The sequence below is a fragment of the Camelus bactrianus genome, chromosome 25 (assembly GCF_048773025.1).
Source record: "Camelus bactrianus isolate YW-2024 breed Bactrian camel chromosome 25, ASM4877302v1, whole genome shotgun sequence".
NCBI lineage: Eukaryota > Metazoa > Chordata > Mammalia > Artiodactyla > Camelidae > Camelus > Camelus bactrianus.
The window spans coordinates 2,438,299-2,459,736 of record NC_133563.1 but is presented as its reverse complement, the minus strand read 5'-3'; the positions used below and the strand labels follow the sequence as shown (position 1 = coordinate 2,459,736).

The following is a 21,438-nucleotide window of genomic DNA, read 5'->3' as shown; positions in this document are numbered from 1 at the left end:
GCAGTTTGCTGGTCTGGCTTCCTCCCCTGCTCTCTGCAGACTGGGGGATGCCAGCCCCCACCCCCGCCCCAGCTCTGACTCTCACCTTCAGCCAGCCTTGGGGTAGCTCGCCCCCTGGCCACCCCGGTTCTGGAGCCCGAGCCCCCACCGCTCCCCGCCTTTCAGATTCTCCCCTCCAGCCTGTCTCTCTCTCTCTCTCTCTCCCCCTCTCTCCCACTTTTCCTCCCGCTCCGTCTCACACGCACCCTCTGTTTATTTTCCTGCCTCCATCTGGGCCCTGCTGATACTGTAATCACCCTGATGCACGCCGGCTTCTCTCCTCTCCCTCCTGCGCTCACACACTCACTCACACACAATGTGCCATCCTGACAAGCCTTTTACTTCTGATAAGCTCCGATGTGTGTTTAATGAATACAAAGCCGCGGTCTGGGTGCCGCCTCGGCTGCGGCCGCCTCTCCTGCGCTCCTTTGCCAGAAGGTAATCTCCGTGAACGGGGAGGGGGCGGGGGCGGGGAGGGGGAGGGGGTGGGGGGGCGCGGGGAGGCGGCCTTTCTCCTTCCCTCTCTCCCTTTCCAAATGATTCAGAAGTCGATAATACCAGGAGAAGTGAAGATGTAACGTGTTATCTGTCGCTCCTCTTAGCTGGCGGAGAGAATTTACATTTAAAGATTAGCGGAGGGAGGAAGAGAAGTCTGCCTTTTGTTGTGCGGGGTGAGGAGGCGGCATCAGCCGGCCTGGCCGCTATCTCCCATCACCTCTGCTATCCAGACAGGACCCGCGGAGGTGAGATTACCGGAGGGCCTTACGTTTAATTGGGTTGAGTTTGCCATTCTGAATAGCTTTAAAAAGACTGGATAAAGGGAGGGAACAATAGATTATTTATTGACGGGACGCCGGAGATTTTAGATGAAGAGGGGAGAGAAAAAAAGCTGCCTAACAACTTGATTAGTTTATTTTATTTTTATTTTAAGGTGAGACTGTCTCCCTTCCGGAGCAAGGAAGGGCTGTAGAACTTAGGCAGAATCTGAATGACTGAAATACGGTTTCCCTTTCACCCTCACCTCCTGCCCTTCTCAGCATCATCTCGCTTGTTTTAACAGGAATTTCATTTTCCCCTTATTTGCAGGGTTGATAAGCCGAGCAAAAACGGTAGAGGCTTTTGGAACTGATCATTCGTATTGGGTTTTGTGTGACTTGCTCTGAACGGGCGATGAATGGATGCTAACAGTGGTGCTTGAATGAGAGAGGCAAATGAGACCTACTTTCAATATGGAATTTGTTGATTTTATAATATGGTTTCAACTTGGTCTAGAGGGGAAAAAAAAAGTCAAGTCTGCTAGGTAGATTTGTATTTTGGATTTGAATCACGGGATTTTGTTCTTTAGAGTTGGTTAAAAAAATAATTAAAAATGTTTAATTAAGTTGTTTAATTTAAACAGTTTAATACACTCACAAGTGTATTTCAAAAATTATAGTGTCAACTCTTGAAGGTTCTTAAAATGGGTAAAAGTGGGAAAAATGATTATTTTGCTTCCTACACATAGTCAAGATACGTGTTTTCATAGGCAAATGGGATCCAGTAACTAAAAGCCTAATTAAAATTTGTTTAAAGCCAGGGGGGCTTGTTTCCTTGTTGACAGCAGCAGATCGATTGGGTAAGACAATAGAGTCCCATTATTTCACTTCCATTGACTGAACATATTGACATTTCAGGTTTGCTGTTGCCTCAGTGAGCATGATGAAACACTGAAATTCACAGACCAACTGGCCAGAGTGGCACATATATTACTGGATGTCATTTCTGCCAGAGCTTACCTTGTCAGCCAGGCAGAATGGGGATGGACAGCCTGGGATGCTTCAGAGGGGCAGAGCCCTTTTGCTGAGAGACTGACAGAGAGCATGTTGTAGGAGCATCTTTAATTTTACTTGGAATCAGGTGTGACAGGGAAGAATGTGATACACTTTTATTTAAAAATCTGGGAAGCCACTTAGCTATCAATCCTGCCTATTTTGCATATAAAAATACCCATTTTCAAGATTGACATGTACCTTCATGGAGATATTTACAGTGAATGGTGGGTCACATCGTTTAGGTGTTCACTGGCTTGTGCTCAGGTGACATCTCTTGTTTCCCCAGCCTGGGATACTCAGACATTCAAGCACCTGCTAAATCTGTATCTGATAAGAAAATCTGTAAGGCATCTTCAAAAATAGAGCCTGACTATTGGGGGAGGATATAGCTCAGTGGTAGAGCTCATGCTTACCACGCACGAGGTCCTGTATTCAATCCCCAGGACTTCCGTTAAATAAACAAACAAACACGAATCCCCCCCAAAACAAAAAACCAAAAACCTAAAAATGGAGCCTGACTTTGTTTGCTTTTGTTGTTGTTGTTGGGTGGAATATGAAAATGGAATGTGTGTATTTTACACCCCCACGCATGGATGGACAGGAATATGTAAAGGTAAATATGTATATTCCAAGCAGTGGCAGAGGAAATGCTAAGTATTCCTTATCTTCTTAGTGTAACCTACCTTTTTATACATTTTGCGTAGTCTTTGCATAGTAGAACTAGGTATTAGGCAGACATTGAGTCAGAGAAATTGGAATCATATAAAAAGTGAAGATGGAAAAACCCAGAAGGGACTTAGCATATTTTTAAGAAGTTTAATGAAAATATAAAAATATGAATATGCCTCGTACCCAGCAGGTGATGCCATCAAGTAGGCAACTGATGTTCTTTGCCACATTTAGAACAAAACTAGTCCTTTATACCATTTTCATGAAAATGTTAGGTTTCTGTGTGATCAGCAGGTGCTGTTGAGATGAAAGCCATGTGTAAATTTTCAGGAGGCCAAAAGTGTCAGTTCAGAAAAGGAAAGTGATAAGAGAAAATGCAATCAGTTTTCCTATTTTCAATTTGTGCAGGATTTGAAGAGCTGTTTTGTTAAACTGCTACATCTGCTCCAATATGAATATTGAACTACTTTCACTAAAAATAACAACCTATAATTTGGAAGCGACTGCAGTCTTTTGTTAATGTGAGTGGGTTATTTAAAAACAAAAAAACAAAACAAAAAAAAAAATAAAAAAGACAATTTTCTATTCTGACAATCTCTTGCCTAATGTGCATTTTCATTTGTTGGCACTTTTATCCTCAGCAGATAAATGGTATTATGCAGTTAGGAACTCATCTTGTTTCACTATAAAAAGAGGTTTCCATAGGTGAAAATCCTGGTAATAAAAAATGGGTTTGCGTAAAACAAAATTTATTGTAAAATAACCTATTTAAATGCAGTTATTAAAAATGAGATAGTTACTCCTTATTCTCTAATACTACAATTTTTAACATAGTGCTGACTGTTATAACAAAGTTAACACTATTCCATTGCATACGGGGCATTCTGTGATTTATTTCACCTTTAATATACCTGCAAATGTAAGTTTAAACTAATCGGGGATATTTTACCTAACAGGGCTTTCAGAATAATTTTTTTCATGCTTAAATAAAATGATTAAATTATGCTTGAGTGCCTCCATACAAAAGCTTTAGCTTCTATAGTACTGCTAATCAAGTAAGTTTTATGGCCAAGGAAAGCACCACGTTAGAGAAAAATTGGATGCATTTTGCTAGTGACATTTCTAGGAAAGACATGCTTTTTTAAAAAAAATCATCCAGTATTAACTAAAAATTCTAACATGTCTTAAATAATCATAATAAAAATAATACTTCATTCCTGCAAAAATAAAATCAATGGCTATGCTATCCATGTAAAGCTGGACATAGAGAATAACGGTAGAAGAAAGACTGGTGAAGTGTGGATCTGGTCCAGTGTGGGCTCCATCCCCAGTCGCGGCTGGGTGGACTTGTGAATGTAGTAGTTTGTCCAGGGTGAGACGTGCTCACGGCTGAGGGTCAGTTATGGGCTATGTAGCTTGTAGCTTGTAGCTTGTAGCTTCACACTTGAATTGCCAGGCACACTCTTCACGGATAAACCTAGAGTACTTGTCCAGGATGGATAAAAGGGAAGAGAGGTACTGTGACACAGCTTCTGAGTGTGCTCTGGGCATTCAGGGGCTGCCACCTCGTTGCTGGTCTTGGGAGAGAGCAGAGGAATTGATAGATAACCTTCCTGTACATTGTCATCACTGATTTTAAGTAAATGATTGACCAGCATTTTGCTTTCTTCATTTCAGAGTTCTACCCCATCACTCTAAGACTCTGGCCATAGCTCTTCTTCTGGCTTGACCTTTTTTGATTTAGAAAACTGAGGTTTCCTTGTGTCCCCTAAATTCACTACCTACTCCATTCCCAAGTTCTAAAATTAGAGCCTTAGCCTCCAAGGACCTGGCTTCACGTGCTCCTCAGCAGTCAGGAGCTGCATGCCCACCATTTTCCTTACATGTGCCTTTGCCCCCGGCCTAGGCATCAGAGTTGGCTACTAGCCAGCAGATACCCTTGGATGTGCCCAAATGTGTGCCAGTCTGTATCCCTCAGTACCTCCTAAGCCAGGCAGCTCCATTTCTAAATGCTGTTCCCTTGTCAGGGTCCCACCTTCTTACAGTACACGGAGTCCTTGACCCATCAGTCTGTTCCCTCTGTTGGTCTCATCCACTACTCGAGAGCCGTCTCCTGCCCATTGTCCTTAGTCCCCGAGGCATGTCCCACCTTAGTCTATTTGATCATTCTATACCTTGACCTCAGTGTCTGCCCAGTTGGCTAGGTCCAAGTTCCTGGTCACTTCTAAGAGGAGAGGGATTCTGCACCATCTTGAGTCTGTAGCTGGTCATGTGGTGTAAAAGTAGTCTATATTATAAGCAAAAGGCTCTGGTGTGTGTGCGCTCCCGTGGCTAACAGACAAACTGAGGTCCCCTCTCCAGTTCAGCCGCTGACTTGCTGGGTGGCGTGGGGTGCGCCCCAGCCCTCGGGTGATTCTTCAGGAGTGAAATGATGGGTAGACGCATCAGTCATCTGGCTTTGCATCTCTTATATGTATGAGTCTATATATGATATTAGGAGTAGGTTTTCAAGAATTTCCCGTGGTTAGGAGAATGAAGAAAGATTATTGATATTTTTAATTCCGAGCTGGGAGCACTACTAACCTCCATGTAATTGGGAAATGGAATTAGTGCAGAATATTATTATCTTCCCTCTGTTCTTCATTGTGAAGAAGTGTTGTAGGGAGTCATTTTGTCCATAGCCGTCCTGGACCTTAGATGATTGTCTGAAATTTTTGTTCCTGTGCCTTTTTCAGAGGAGGAAATGATGGAGGAAAGAATCCGTTTATGCAGTGAGAAGGAACTAAAGAGTTTAGGTTTTGCTCATGAAAATAGGCTTTATGCTTGCCCCTCAGAGTTGCTGGGCGAGGTGAACTTGGTGCCTGGGGGCAGGAGTGACGGGCTAGAGGCTGCAGCGTGGTGGCCAGTGGTGCCTACCAGGCTTGGGCTGTGCCCCACAGCCTTCAGGTTTGGACCTGAGTCACTTGGAAAAGTAGGAAATAACCTCTTTAAACCATTTTTGAAGAGAACCTGGTTAGTAATAATTTATTTAAATCAACAGGGGCATGTTATCATTTGGCTAGGAATCAGATATTAAGTAAAAAAAAAAAACTATCGGTTGGCTGAAGGGGCAGTCTGCTGCTGCTTCTAAAAACAGTTAAAAGCACAGTTATTACTAATAACACTTAGATATGGGTACTCTTCCTTAGTTTTTAAATATATAGCCATTATTAAGAGTTTAGTCCTGATTTGTGAAATTATTGATAATGAACTCGAGCTGGATTTCTTTGGAACTTAGGAGCTACTGTACTTTTGTTTGTACTTCTGATGTGATCAAGGTAAGCGTTTTGTGATCATCCAAGGTGGCAGCAGGAACTTCTACCATTGACTAGGAATATCTGCAATTGGCAAGGCACGGAATTTACATGATTTTCTTCTGTCATTAGAAATGGAAACCACAGGAATCACTGTTGCTTCCCAGGTTGAAGAAAGTTTTTGCATTGGCATTCAGTGGGAGGCCAAATTCAAGTTCTTTGCCATGGAGATGATTGTCTTAAAAGGATAGATGCAGTGAACTCTTAGCTGGTACCTGACTTGGGTGAATTGAATATTACATCAGAGAAAGAGTAGAGAAATTATGACCATGAGTGTAATGGCAGTTTGCCTCAAGAAGCTCAGGAGCTGGGGGTGGGGGGCACTGATAATTTGAGAGGAAACACTGCCAGAGCAGTGATGAGCTAGCTGTGGCCAGATCTTGTGGGGCACCAGAAGAGAAAAGTGGCTGAGAGAAGTTAGAGTGTTGGGGACGTCCCTTCCTCTAGACCTTTTGGGGAGGGCACCTGGTGACACTCAGGTGGGAGATCAGAGAGAGATTAGGAGAGTAGATATATTATGGTACCTGCAAGGCTTGGCAGAGAGTTGTGCCAGGGAGCTAGCACCGTAGTGTGGCAGAGAGTATTTCAAATGCACATCCAGTTTGGCAAACAGAACGTCAGAAATTGGGAAGTCATCTCCCAGAGAACATGGTAAGCATGGTGCAAGTTGTGCTTTAAATACCAAGTCTCAGGAGGTCAGTTGATCTGTTTTGTTCAAACTGGAAGTAGTGTACTCCTGCCCCTTACCTCAAGATACAGGAAGCTGTGAGCAGTAGGACAGGTCGTGAAAGACGGCTGGTTTATTTCTGAGTCTATGCATATGTTATGTACACAGTGATGAGCAAACACAGCTGGGGAGAAGAGCAGACGATCTGGGGACTGGAACCGTGGTGTTTGTCAGGCTGACATAGTAGTCCTTCTTCCCCGTGAAAGTGTTCTTTTTAAGTGATGTTAGGATTCTGAAACTTCTATCACGTGTCATGCAAGTATTCTTTATTGCCTAACCCCTTTGCCTACCTGTCACACGTTTTCATTCTCATCTCTAGCTAGATTTATTTGGAAATGAGATCCACGTTTGACCTCTGATGGGAAACAAATGTGGACAATGAATCTGAAGCCTTTTGTTTAAAGTAAAGTTAGGTAGGTGCGTCTAAATGGAAAGTAAATGAGATCAGTCTTCATTGACTTGTCCAAGTCAAGCTTGGAGTCAGCTGGAGAAGGTGGGTATGAAACATCAGAGGAAAATATAAATGGAGAGTAATAAAATGAGCACCCATTAAACCTAATTTGACTATTTTAAAAGACAGGCATATGTTCTTTGGCTAGCTCTGGTAATGAGACCTTTTAGAGTATCTGAAGGAAAGATTTTTGCTCTTGACTGTAAATCTGTAGTAAGTTAATAAGTATGTGATGAGTGCCTCCTCTGTGTAAAAGCAGTGTGTTAGATGGAGACATAGAACAGTGAGTAGGCTCAGGAGGCCAAGCCTACTCAGGACAAATGATACAGCTACAAAAGATGAAGACTCCTGATTACTTACCAGTTAAACGGTACAGTAACTGTGGTTTTAGAGGCAGAGCGAGTGGGAATTTCAGCTTGCCTTAAGACAGGTAGGATATCTCAAGGCAACACTATTGTAATGAGGTTGTGAGCAGTTATAAAGTAGGACTGGGGGAACGCAGAAGCCCAGAGGTGGAAAGACCTTTGGAAAAGTGTTAAGATGGGAGGGTAGAGGTAGAGAGAGAATCCACAAATGTGGATAGAGCAGAAGGACCTTTGGGTGATTATTGAGAAATAAGCAGAAAGATCATGATTGCCTGAACTGTCAGGAATTGTAACTTCAGCTTTATCTTCTGAGAAGCCAGAAGTTTTAACAGCTGTGTCCTGTGGGAGCCCTCAGGGCTGAGAGGTGGCATGGAGAGTGCCCAGATTGGGTCCAGGCCCTTTCATTCATGCTCTCAGCACTGTGAAACCAGAATAGTTTTGCTTTTTACAACAAATTGCTTTATATATTAGATTTTCTACTTGGACTTCTTGTGAACAAAGGATGCCATGGTGAAATAAATCTTAATAAACCAAAGTAAAAAAAAAAAAAAATTGTGCCAGGCAGCAGGAAACCAGGGACCCCATTGAAGTGGTGTTTTTAGAAGAGTTGGTCTGATCGTGGTGGGCTGGATAGATTGGGGTGGGGGAAGACTGAGGCCAGGAAGGGAACTTGTTTTGCAGCAGCTTTGATGTTAAATATTGTAAGAAGGAAAGCCAGAATTGATTTTTTGGGACAAGAAGGAAGAGGCAGGTGCCAGAGATACCGCAGAGGGAAAATACTTAGAACTTGGATATGGCAGGGTTCAAAGAGAGTGCAGAGTTGACAGCTCAGATGAGGCGTCCATTGAATCACTCACCAGAATTTGAGCGCTGCTTCCATGTTTAAGGGGCAGCTTACCTACCCCTTGTAGACTCAGAGAGTCATGGGCTCCAGAAAGGCGCCTCAGAACCCGATTGTGTATCCGCGCTCCAGGGACTCTCGGGGTCCAGCTACTTCTGGGACATGTCAGTGGGGCTGTCTCCTGGTGAGTTTCCCTCCAGAGTGAATGGTTGCATGGAGGACTGATTGCTGATCTCTCTGGGGCCTGGTGCCCTCCTGTGCTTTGGCTCCTTGCATGAATTTCAAACTGTTTTGAGTTTTCTCTCATCTCGCAGGTAGCTTTGGGCCACATGAGAGAATAAAAAGTGGTCAGGTGGGCTGAGTCTGGACCCTTAACTTTCTACCAGAGCAGCCTAACTGTTTTACACGTGTTTTGAACATTGGACTTTTGTTTGGAAGATGATTTATAAAACTTCTTTCAATTCAATTAAAATATTATGTAGAGAAGAGAAGACAGGGACCGGGGGTAAGGGGTCCGGAGGAGCTGATGGGCGGCAGGGGCAGGGCGCATACACCAGTGTGGCCCGGATGCTCGGCTCACTGCTCTTCCTGGGTGGGGAGCAGAGAGCTTTCAGAGGGCCTCTGAACCCACGTTCACTCATTCTGTCCCCCAGGCGTGGTCTGCAGACCAAATACTTTTTCACACAGTGACATTTTTTTCATATATCCTTTAAACTAAATGAACAAAAAATGCATTAAAATAAAAAAACAAAACCAAAAAGAAAAAAAAATGCATTAAAGTAACACTGAAATTAATAGAAACTTGTCTCCATGTACTTTACAACCAGCAGACTGTAAACAGAATACTGTTGTGTGTGGAATCACAATTTTTTGTTTTAAAATACAGGCCTCATGTTAGAACACATAGGTACCCCTTTTATATGGTAAGGGGCAATATTCAGTTCTTCTGATTAAATTGTTCACCGTTAATTATCTCCCCTATTTAAGGGATTTTAGTTCTTGGAAGAAACAGCACAATCTACGGGTACGAGGACCTCAGGGTGTGGGGCATCAGGATAGCATTATTTCAGAGGCTTTCATCTTGTTTTGTTTAGTATTGTTTAATTTGAAAACACACTGGCAATCCTTTTTCACTCTTTAAATTTTAACCAGATTTGGAGTTTGTGGGTAAAATCTGTCAGAACTGAAGTTTTTTCAGACTTTATTCTTCTGTTGTCAATTGTACTTGATAAAAATGAACCGTAGGCAGAAAAAGGACCCTTAGCAGAAAAGCCAGTCTATAGTTTTAAAAAGAATGAGCTCAACTTATATGTGTTGATGCAGAATCATTCCTGAGATAGATTGTGAGAAAAAAAAAAAAAAGTGGGAGCAGAGCAACGCATATAGTGTGCCACATTTGTGCAGAAATGCATAGACTTCTGCGTGTGGAAGAGGTGTGTCTGAGAATCTGATAGTCCCAGTTGCTTTGTGGGAGGAATGTGGGGAGCAGGCAGTGGTGGTTGGAAGAATTTTGGTGGCATGTCCTCTGAGTCTTTTTGCAAACCTGTTTCACTGACCTGCAGAGTGAGGGGGACTGTAGCATCAGCCTGGGATGGACTGGTTCTGGGATTCGGCCCCTCTGGGGGAAAGTAGCGCTGTTCTCTTCTCTGCCAGAAGGTGCAGAGACTCAGCTCCCAAGTGCTTTCCCACCTGCTGAATCTGCTTCTCCTCCTCCTGTTCATCTGGAATAATTCTCATTGGGATGATAATGGCATGACCTCATGAGGCTGCCATGCGAATTTCATGAGACTGCTGTGAAGCACAGTATCGTTTTCGTGGAGTCTCGCTGATTCTTAGCATCAGACTTGACCACTCTTGACCTGTCCATCGCTCTCTCCTGGAAGGTTCCTTCTCAGTCACATTCATTCAGCAAATACTTGACGTAGAGTCTGGTCCTACTGAATGCCTGGGAACACAGAGATGTGTAAGTCAGAAAGCTAGACCTTTCTCACCTCAGCCTTAATTAAGACCTCTTTTTCCTGGGACCCCGCTTTGTCCTCTTCTGAGTCTCTTGTGAAACTTTGTCCTCTGAAGTTTTCATGACCTCTCCTCCTCAAAGATAGAATTTATCACATCTAACCTTTTGCTACTACCCATGTGATTCAGACTTCTCTGCTAGTTTGTAAGGTTCTTGAAGGTAGGAGTCTGGAACAGTTGGGGTACTTTTTGATGCTGTATTAACTATTTTTTGAAAGCTCATGCCTTGAACTCAAGTTACTTACTTAATACTGTCCTGAAATATCTCATTGCTAAGACCAAAACGAAATTTTTGGATGCAAGAGCATGTTGTTTCTTTCCCAGTCCCTTTCCACCTTGATCCTTTTTTATTGTGTTCTCCCAAGCTAGAATGTACAATTTATTGCCTCTATATTTTAGCTTTAAGTTTCAGCAACCGAAAAAAAAGGACAAACAAAAACTCCTCCGTGCAGGATCAGCCCTGGGCAAACTGAAGTGGTTAAGTCACTTGCGTATTCATCGATGTACATCTTACCCTGTTTGGTTTTTTTTTTTTTTTTTTTAACTCTGAAGCTCACAAGTGTGCTTTTGGTAAAGGATGAGCTCCTTGGCTCCTTGAAACTGTAAGCAAAATATTGTGTCTATGGACATATTTATGAGCTGAAATGTCCCTTTCATCAAGGACCGCCCAACAAGGCTAAAAACGTTCTTCATGGCTCCCAGCTTTCCCTCTCTCCTGCCCCCAGGTGATCCATTAGGTACCAGGGGCTCTTGTCCCTCCTTTGCTTCCAGGTCTGTGTTCTGGGTAGACCCCGAGGCTGAGTACTTCTCTCTAGTCCTCTTCCCCAGACCCCCTCCCACTCCCTCCCCCTCAATGAGTCTTGTCTTTTCTCTGACGTTGTATGGGATTCCAACTTCTCTGCTGCTTGATGAATCAGCCTTAATGGTAGGAATGGCGCTGCATACTATGACAGGTCCATCTCACCTCAAGATTCTGGGACCTAGAATGCCCAAATGGGTGAAGAAAATCTCACTGTCTTTGCTTCCAGGTAACATTTCCCAAGAGATGGTTTCAGGACAGCCCTTAGTCCCTTAAGGCAAGTGACTGAATGATTCCAGACACATAGACGTGGGGAGGAGGCACACTGGGTGGCTTCGTGGAGTGAAGTTCACATATTTAATACTCACCTGGGAGTGAGATTATTTCTAAATCCCTCCTGGAGGCTTCCTCGCGCCCGAGGTCATCCTGCACGAGTGCTGGGCAAGGTCTGAACCGTTTTTCTCATCCCCAGGCTTGTCTGTTCCAGGGCTCACTGCTGCTCTCCTGCAAGTCCTCAAACGCCACCGTCTAGGAACTTTCCCCATGAGCAGGGCCAGCCACACAGATGGGAAGTGGGAATTATATTAAAGTTAAAATGGAAATTCATCAAGACTTCTCACTGCACTTAGAAAAGTTGCTGTTTAGAGTCAAAAAAAAAAAAAAAAGAAAGAAAAAAAAAGAAAACCTCACAGCTTTACCAGTTTCTGAGGCAGGAGAAAAGAGAAGACCAGATTTGCAGCTGGACAGTTGTAGATCTCTCTCTCTCTCTCTCTTTTTTTTTTTTTTTCTTTTCTGAGACGGGCGACCATCAACCATGAATGCAGATACTTTCAAAGTCCCATTTTTCTTTCATGTGAAAGTTGCCGGCATGGAACAGATGCCTTTATTTGGAGAAACCAGTCTTTGGAAATAATTGGTTCTCTCTTTTCTTATCCCCTAGAGATGATCTTGCACAGATGAAATTAGATGAGGGGGAAAAAAATTAATCACAAAACATTAGCTTGTGGTATATATATATTTTTTTTTCTACTAAAATGTTCTAGGACCCGCAGCTTCCTTCCACGTACTTTGGGATTGCTGACTGATCATACTTCATTTTTATCACTAATAGTCCAGCGGTGACTTTCAGGAAAGGAAATATTTGGATTGCATTTTTGAGAAAGTGACCTAACGCTTTAAATCATGATGTTAAAATAGGTTTTATACTGCCTTTCTACTCTCGACTGATAGGAACTGAAGCACATTGAATAAAGCAACACTTACACTGGGGCCACTAAGACAGGCGCTTTATAAGTGTTCTCTCTCCATATCATCCTGGTGAGCTGGGTGGTGTTATCCTACTGTAAAGATTTACATCTGAAACTTGGAGGTTAAGTGACTTGTTCAGGGTCAGACACCTGATAAGTGTGAGACCTGAGATTCCAGTCCAGCCCGAGCATGCGTGCAGTAGGCTTCTGGGGGGGTCAGTGTAGGTAACGTACAGTCATTTTAGAAGATTTTATTTTATTGAAGATTAAATTGCATCTGTAACAGAGGAGCTATTTTAGGGCTGCCTACTATCTTAAATAGCCTGGTTTGTTAACTTATTGATCATCCTGCATTGTCAGTTCCCCATACTGCATACCCACACCCCTCCCCATTACTGCATTGAAAATGACCCATATTTCCATTTTCTGGGAATACTATTTAACATCTAGGCATATTTACTTTGAGTAAAAGTGAATTACAGATTGGTTACCTGCCTTCTGTTTAATGGATTCTTTTAAAATGATATTTGAAGGATTTTAAAATAATGCTTTATCACAATAAAAGAAAGAGGCTTGAACAAGGACTAGATAGTATTCGATGATCATTTATTCCTTTTTTTGCTTAGCCAGGATTGAGTGAGCACCTTCTGTGAGCCAGGCCCTGGGTATGAAGACTGTTGAATAAACACGGCCCTTTCCCTGTGGCCCTTGCAACAAAAATGCATATATTGTATCGAGATAAAGTCTGAAGACAAAAAGAGAATAATAAGATGGGGTCTCTTTCTAGAACAGAAAATGCAACTGGTGAACTCAATTGGGAGATAATTCTATGCATAAAAGCCAGTGCAGTGCATTTGCACCTTACGGACTGTGTGGACTTATGCTGCAGTTCATAACTGTGGTACCCTCCTGCTTATTTTGGGAGGAAGGGCTGGCTGGCTTCACAGCCCTGGATGCCCCAGGTGGTCCCCGTACTGTGTGTGTACAGTACTGGTGGGAATGGGGCTCCTGTGAGCAAGATCGGGAAGGTAAAGCTTGCCCAGCCTGACGTAAACCACAAATGCAATTACAATTTAAAGAAGAGAGAATAATGGGCCCCAGGAGTGGAAAGCAAAAGGTTTGTGAAGGCCAGGGGGATTGAAGCGAGACTTTGTAGCATTTTGTTAGGTGGAAACTTTTAGGTACCAAGTATAGTTCTAAGTTTGGAGGATAGGGTAGTTTGCAAAGCAGACCAGACCCCTGCTCACGGAGAGCTTACAGTTTAGGGGTGGAGAGCAGACAGTGGAGATGCTCGTAACATTGTTCCCCATAGTGTTAGATGCAAAGGAGAAAATTAAAAAATAACGTCAGAGTGTTGGGAGGGGTTGCTGCTGGTGGTGGTGAGACTGTCTTGGACAGAAGGGAGAACCATCTCCGAGGAGGTGATGTTGAATGAAACCTGAGTGTTGAGAAGGAGCTGGCCATCCAGCAGTCTGGGAAGAGTTCATGGACAAAGCCTCAATGGTGGGATGATGCGTCTGTGGGAGTCTATCCATGGAAGAGCGGCACCCGCTGAGGGCAGGGACGGAGCGAAGGCTGAAAGGTGCAGGTTCGTGCCAAATCAGGGAGGATTGAGTGTCAGACTAAGGCAGGGGTGAGGGCTGTGTGTTTCTAGGCATAGATCAAGGGTGTGTAATTAGGAGAGAGAAGGAGAATCTGGGTGAATAAATGTCATGGAAGTTTGAGGAAGGTTGTGTAACTGGCGCCTTGAAGTTTAGTTCCTGTGACCCATGCCGAGGGACACCTGAATGCCATACTGCCCCAGTCAGTTCCTGTTGGAAGTTGACTGTAGCCCTAGAGGGAGACATACCTGGTGCTCTGTGCTCTGTTGACTATTTCAAATAAGGAGGACCCAGAGTTGTCCTACGGATAAGACCATGGAGGCCTTGACCGAGGTCAGCTATAGCCTAGCGTTATGGACTGTACTTAAGGTGATATTTTCTAAGTCAGGTATGATAGACCAGGTTCCTTTGGTGGTAATTCCCCTTGGAACCAAAAGCTAATTGTATTTTTGTAATGCAAAGGAACAGTATTTCTGCTATAAAATGTTTTCTTGAAAGGAAAGAGGAAAGTTAGAACTTAAGGTTTGATTCAGTCCAGGTTGATATATTAAAAAGAGAGGCGTTAAAGCCTCATGTTTGGAATAACAAGGTATTATTTACTGAAGGAAAAATTACCCCAAATGTTGATACAATTCTCTCGAGAAATGTGTTTAGGCAGCGAAGGAATTCCTGGCAGTGAGGGAGAAACACAGTAATGGGGAACTGCACTTGGTCGCTTTTTGAGGTTCATTCCGCTGTGTGTAGTCTTTACATCCTATTAAAACTTTGAAAGATAAACTGATACAAGAATGACTTGCCAAAGCCAGCCACTCTTCCTTTTAAAACCTTGGCTCGGTGTACACATTGAAGGGATGGTGGGGGACGGGGGTGGAGAGTAAGATAAAAGCATTATAAATATGAGGTTAACTGAATTCAAATAGAAGGTTCTCTCAAGTTATTGCATTCTTTCGAAAATAAATACATTGCGCATATGGTTAAGATTGATCAAAAACGTATTCTGTGTGCCAGTGATTACGTTCCCATCTGTGATTAAGGTTTTCTGTCTGCATCTGGTTTTCTCATTATATTTCTGTAACAAGAATCCTTTATACAGCAGAGTTCACTTTTCTGTATTTTCTATTAGCTGCAGCTTGAACCGCTGCACGGATCACAGATTGACACATGTGGTTTTCATTACTTCATACCATTGAGAAAAAGTAATATTTGTTTGGGAATGTATGTTTTCCACAATTTCCATGGTAATACAACATGGTGAGCCTTTTTAATAACACTCTTGTCGAACTACAAATTATTCGAGGCGATCTACTCTTGGTCAAGTCTAGCTTTTTAAACTTGTCTCGGTATAATGTTTCCCTCATAAGGAGGTTTTACAAATTTGAGGGCTGAGAATTAGAACAAAGCGGTGATTAAAGAAAAGAGAAATTTTACTTTCAGCTAGTTGTGCGTGGTACACTTCAGTGTGAAGTATCACAGATACCTGGGGGTGCATTTCCTAGTGTGTGTTACCATGACTCATTTTACTATTATTTCACATCAGAAGACCATTTATTGCCCTGGAGGTATGAAACCCAAACATAATTTTCCAAAGTCATTATTTTGAAAAATCCCAACATTAGCTCCTGTTTTTTTTTTTGTTTTTTTTTTTTTTTTGAGTTCTCCTGTTGATCGTTGATAATAATGTTACATTTATAAAAACAGTTGCATGAGGAAAATTCTCACGGGTAACTTTAGGTTGACACTGTGTATTACTTGAATGTCTGTATGCGATGTTCGCATTTAAGCGTTTATAAACATGTACATATAAAATATTTTGTATCGCACTCTTCCTGTCAGCTTTTCCCATTCACTTTAGAATACTCTGACAGAGGCACAAGTGAAGTTAAAAAGTGGAACAATGTATTCTATATTGAGGGATCATGTATAATCGAAAAATGTATCTTTTAGAGGAGTTTTACCCACGTGGTAATTTTATGGGCCTCAAAACTGAGACCCACTGTACCATTTTTGTTCTTAAACCCAGATGTTAGTCTGGTATTCAGCAGTCATGAGAAGGAAGAAATAGATTCCAGAGGATTTGTTTGTGCTTGGCCGCCTTCATCTGTTTAATGGAGATGGTTACACGTGGCCCACACGGGCAGCGTCTACTGTGTCAGACTCTCTGTGCCTTTTGTTAATGGTTTAGTGTTGAGGCACCAAATATTATCAGACATCATGATTGAGTCTAAGAAAAGAATCCATTTTCTTCTTTCCCCCAAAATTTGCTTATCCTCTGTTCCCAATGTATTTTTTTTTAACCTCAGTATGGAAACATTGAAAATACAGAATTGTTTAGAGAATTACCCATATTTCCATGTTCTGGAAATGATACTATTTAACATCTAAACGTATTTACTGCCAAGTCTCCCTCCTTGGGTGCCCCACCCCCACCCCACCCCCCCTGCCCTATTTGTGAGTTTATGTATGTGTATGTATATCTGTGTATCCTGGGCATTTTTGGATTGAAATTTTTGCTTCATCATATGTTCATAAAATTTTTAGATTTCGTAATAAACTAAACGTTTCGAAGTTCTGACCGATTGGGTTTCATGATCTTTGCTGTGCTTCAAGACAGTTTGCAACTGAGAAATGCCTAGTCCTGTGTTTTTCCTGAACATTGCTGATTTAATGTTTGCCATAAAGAGCGAGAAACATGTGATTACATGGTAGCAGAGTCATACTATGGCATATAACGGGCATTGCTTTCTTCTTGTAACAGACTGTGCTTGTTTGTATACATTGGAGTATATATATTTTCCAATTACAATTTCTAGAGGATAGTTTGGTCTCTTAAAATAATAATAGCAGCAGCCTTAGTAATAACTTTTGAGATTGCTTTTATAACCTTTATTCCTTTGCATTTATAGAGTTACAATTTAATGTACATGTGATATACATTTCATAGATTACGGGAACTCATTAGTGATACCTGCTCTATTCATAGTAATGGTAGTAGTAGTAATAGTAGGTGAGTAGTAGGCAGTAAATGTCTGAGAATGAATGCATTCTAAACCTGCCAAATCTAGCAGGAAAAATGAGAATATTTGGTTTGCTTTAAAATAAAAAAAATGATAGAAGTTTATTTATTTGGTAAAATGATTCATCAATTGTTGTTGTTACTAATATTTTCAAACTGGTTGGTTACATAAAGATGATTAATTACTGTTACCAGTTGTTTCAGACTATTTTAGCTAACGATGGCATAGGATGAATTTCAAAACAGTGAAACAGTGTGGACACCACTCTGTTTTGAAACAGGATTTAACTTGCATGTAAAACTCCCCAAAATGTAATCAAAGCACGTGATGTCTCCAAGCATTTTCTAAAGAAACCATATCTGAGAGATTATTTAATTTTTAAAAAATCAAACCGGGTAAAACCTAACACATCCTTTTAAGGTATTGATGTTAGATATGTTTTAAACCCAATTTGAGGAAAGAGGAGTTGTAGCCAGCTCTGAGTCACTTGATTGGAGAATTAAGAGCCCTGTAGAGCAGATCATTACAGGAACTGAGAAAATGGGGATTGTTTCAGATTTTTCTAAAATTTAGAAGTGCTTGTGACTATCTCTTAAAAACAAACAAAACCAAGCTGGCTCGGGGTTGCCGTGCAAGTAGGTGGGTGTGGCGCTCCAGACTGGTTGTGATCTGTGCGTTTTCTTTCCCCTTTGTTGTTGTCAATAGAGAAGATTGATCTCTGGGCTGGTGAGCATTCTATCCGTCCCAGGCAGAAAAGGAGAGAGGAAGTTAGCAGAGCGATTGGTGGAGAATGATATCTGTCAAAAGAAACACTTGGAGAGCACTGAGTTTAGTAATAGGTGACTGCCGGAAAAAAGGGAACTTTGAATATTGTCAAGGTAAGGAACAGACAAATATTTTGACTTTGCAATTTATTTAAATGCCAAAAATCAATCAATGATTTTTTTTTCCCCAAAAAGTTATACTTGTGAAGATTTTTCTCTTCTTGTTCTTATCTCTTCTAGTGCCTGTTGATGAAGAATTGTATTCTGTGTTTTAAAAATTTGTCTTTAAAATCTTTGGATGTGGGACTGGGTGGGGCTCAGTCGGCCTGGCTGTGGGAACCCTTGTTTGATAGCTTTGGGTCTGAAGATATCAAATGATCAAGTACCACATTTTTTTTCACCCTCTTCTTGTTGCTTTGCTTCTTGCCATGTTTCATAATACATCTGTTATAAGCTGAGCAGTACTTGGAGTTAAAGAGTAAAAGCTATGCCATGATTTCTGTGTTTATTGTAACTAGAGATGGTATTTTCTGAAACAGTTTGTTGACTAAAGAGGGAAAAAAAGTGCTTTTCAATTTATTCTTTCTTCTGTTGAATTAGGATTTTTTTTTTTAACTTTTAGGTGAATGTCATTTCCTAAGCAGAGTTCATGTTCATAGGCACATTTTAGAAAAATGTGATATCTACTGTGTGATTTCTACCAGAAATTGATGCATTGTAACTAACTGTACTTCAATTAAAAAAATGTGATATCTAACTTTAGGAGACAGTAAATGTAAACTGTTTGCCATTTGGCAAGTAACTTTCTTGAAGTCTGCAACAGTTGAAAATTAAGGAGAGCCCTGACTTAATGGATTCCAGAGAGTTGATGCCTTCTGTAGCCAGCTCTGTTTTGGGTTTTACTGGACTTGTGCAGAAGCACAGATGATTAAAGATAAACTGTGCTAAGAGAATTGAGCGTTAACACAAATGTTGTGTGATACTGGTTGGCACTCTAGGGACTGGGAAGGGGTTTCTGAAATTTTGTGACTGCCTACCTGGCTGCATGGAAAGATGGATAGCAAAATATTTACCTTCTGTAGCCATTGTTCTGGAAATGTAACTGCTGGTGCCTTTACCACTGCACCACATACACACACACACTCTTAAACACACATACACATACATTCACACTCACACGCACACACACACATAAATTCACACACTCATTCACACACACACACACACACACACATACACAGGCACACACACCCCTACTCTTGCAGTTCCTACAAATGCTTATTGGCTTGTTTTTAAAGTTCCCAAGAAGGTATTGGCAAAAGAGGAAGCTTTGTTTTTGTTTTTGAAAGACCAGAGAAAATGAAATGATCCCCTGTATAATTACAGGCTCCTTTGAGATCGCCTAAATCATGATTTAGTTTCTGTCTGTATTCCTCTTCCTTTCATTCCCCTGTTCAGAGTGCGATGCTCTTCTGCTGTAATTAGTGAGAGGCATAAAATCAACAGAAGACAAGGCTTTCAATTTATTAAGCAGTTGAGCGTTCTCTCACCTCTGCTTCTGTCTTATTACCTCATGTACTATTGTTACTAAAAATTAATTTTTTGAGAGCTCAAATCTTGCTTGATTGGATTTCCGAAGTCCAGAGTGGAAAGAAAGGTGTTCATATCTTACTTAAAGGAAACAAACTAATAATAACAACAACCCTTGCTTTAGAGTTGCTTTTTCTCCATCTTCCATTAGAAGAAAGCATTTTGTTTAAAAGAGGTTATAATTCTTTGCTTTCTGCCTTATGTCTGTGCCTGTATTTCTAATAGGCTTGTGCCTATATTTTGCTTATGGGGCGTCCTAATAATATAATAAAAATATGAAGTACAGATTATAAATTGAGAAGAATATTGGGTTTTAGACCTTGAGTGTATATTGCAGGTGTTATATTGTAGATGTCACTGTCTTTACCCACCCCCACCCTGTCTCGGCCATAGTCCCTGCTGGTCATGGGGGGAAGAGCTGTGGCCTGCTGGCAGTGAGCCTTGCAGCTTGAGAGATCCATGCTGAAACAAAAATGCATGACAAAGACACACCTTGGAAAACAGCTTAATGCGTGTTACTTGTTACAATATGCAAATACTAATCCTCAGTGTCATGCGTCAGAAACATTGTTGAGTTTCTTCTCTCTCTCTCTCTGTCTCTCTCTCTCTCTCTGTCTCTCTCTCTCTCTCTCTCTCGTACATACTTTAAAAAAATTATGTCTGTATACACACACTATGTATATGCATATATACATACACGTACATATATATTTGCATTGACCTATTTTATAACTGTTGGATTTTCTTTATGCTTCATGTGGCACTGAATAATTTACTTCTGTTTTTTTTTCTTTTTTGTGATGGTAGTGCATGTAGAGAAATAGGGGGTTTAGACTCAAGTTGACCCAAGAAGTAGCGAAGAACCAAAATCACCTACTTAATATTGGCAAAAACATGGAGTCCATTGGATTCTTGGGGTTGTAATTTGGAAGCAGAGGATGCCAAGAACTGTATGAAGTTGAACAGGCAGGGCAGTAAGCACCAGTGGCCTGAGGTGGCACCAGAGAGTCTGGTCTGTGTGAGGAGTTTGAAGCCAGGCAGGGGTCACTGGGAGACAGGCCCGGGTCTTTAGGGCGGCCAGGGGAGAAGTGATTGATGCCTTGGGGACAGCCACCAGCAGAGGTGAAAGCTGGTGTAGGCAAAACGCTGCTATGTTTCCCCCAGTGTTTTAAAGTGTATGCAGAATGTGCACAATGCTCACTCTTCTAGAATTTGGTTTGAAGCTGTTCTTCTGTAGTAGGCGCCTTTGTCAGGAGTGGGCAGATTTGGGACAGCTCCGAGTGGTGTCCAGCCTGAGGAGCTTGCTCTAATAAGCCATTGAGGAAAATTCTAAGAAGGGTCCAGTATTTGGCATATAAAACAGTTAAACTGGCTGTCTAAAAGATGCCAGGGCGCTAGCAGGAGAAGCAGTCGGGACAGAGGAAACTTGTTGCAAAGCGGTGTGTATTCATATTCGAATCTTGGGAGGGGCCGTTCACATAGTACCAATTTATAGATATCAGATGCGTTTCAAAAGCCACGTTTGTGATTTTAAAAGGGTGAGTTTTTTGAAAAGTTAATTTAGATGATGCTATGCACCTTCAGATGTTGGTCTCTTTATTAGGAAACGAAGCAGCTCCTTTTCTTAAGCAAAATTGCTGGGTTTGGAGAGTGTCTGCATGTATTTTTAGCTTTTCTTGGCCGCGTTTGAGGGGTCTGATAGCATTAATGGGCTTTACCCCACATGGAGCTCTGAGCTCATTGTAGCCCTGCACACTGATCCCAGGTCAGTGTGATGCGTGAAATCAATTTATTTGAATCTCTTTGCCTCTATAGGAATTTGGCAGCATGCCAGTTGTTTTCATTTAATGTTCTTTGTGTTGAACACAGACAAGCAGGCATGCTTTTGTATTCATCTCTCTTTTGGTCTCTGTCTCTTTCAGCCAATATTTTACTCTATGGATTTTGACGTGAAGGAAGAATATATTACTTGCATGATTCTGATCATTTCTTAGTATGTGTGTGTGTGTGCACTACTTTCTTATCTTTTAAGGGATTTTAAAAAAATATTCCAGAGTTTTAATGGTGACTTTCTTTGTACACCAGAACTATTTTATTTTATTTTATTTTTTCACAAGAAATATTGTAGAGTTCTTTTAAAAAATATGATTT

At 41.5% G+C, this 21,438-nt stretch overlaps 1 protein-coding gene across 4 annotated transcripts in view; it reads left to right on the top strand.

Annotated features, from left to right (window-relative positions):
- The window catches only part of RUNX1T1 (RUNX1 partner transcriptional co-repressor 1), a 138,791-nt gene that overhangs the window by 7,400 nt on the left and 109,953 nt on the right, over positions 1-21,438 (top strand). The window contains exon 2 of one of the 4 annotated variants that reach the window (XM_074352946.1): positions 17,639-17,811. The exons of the other annotated variants lie outside the window; for them this stretch is intronic. Coding sequence (XP_074209047.1) covers positions 17,724-17,811 — 88 coding nt within the window. The 5' untranslated portion in view covers positions 17,639-17,723. The remainder of the gene's footprint in view (positions 1-17,638; positions 17,812-21,438) is intronic. 4 annotated transcript variants of the gene reach the window in all.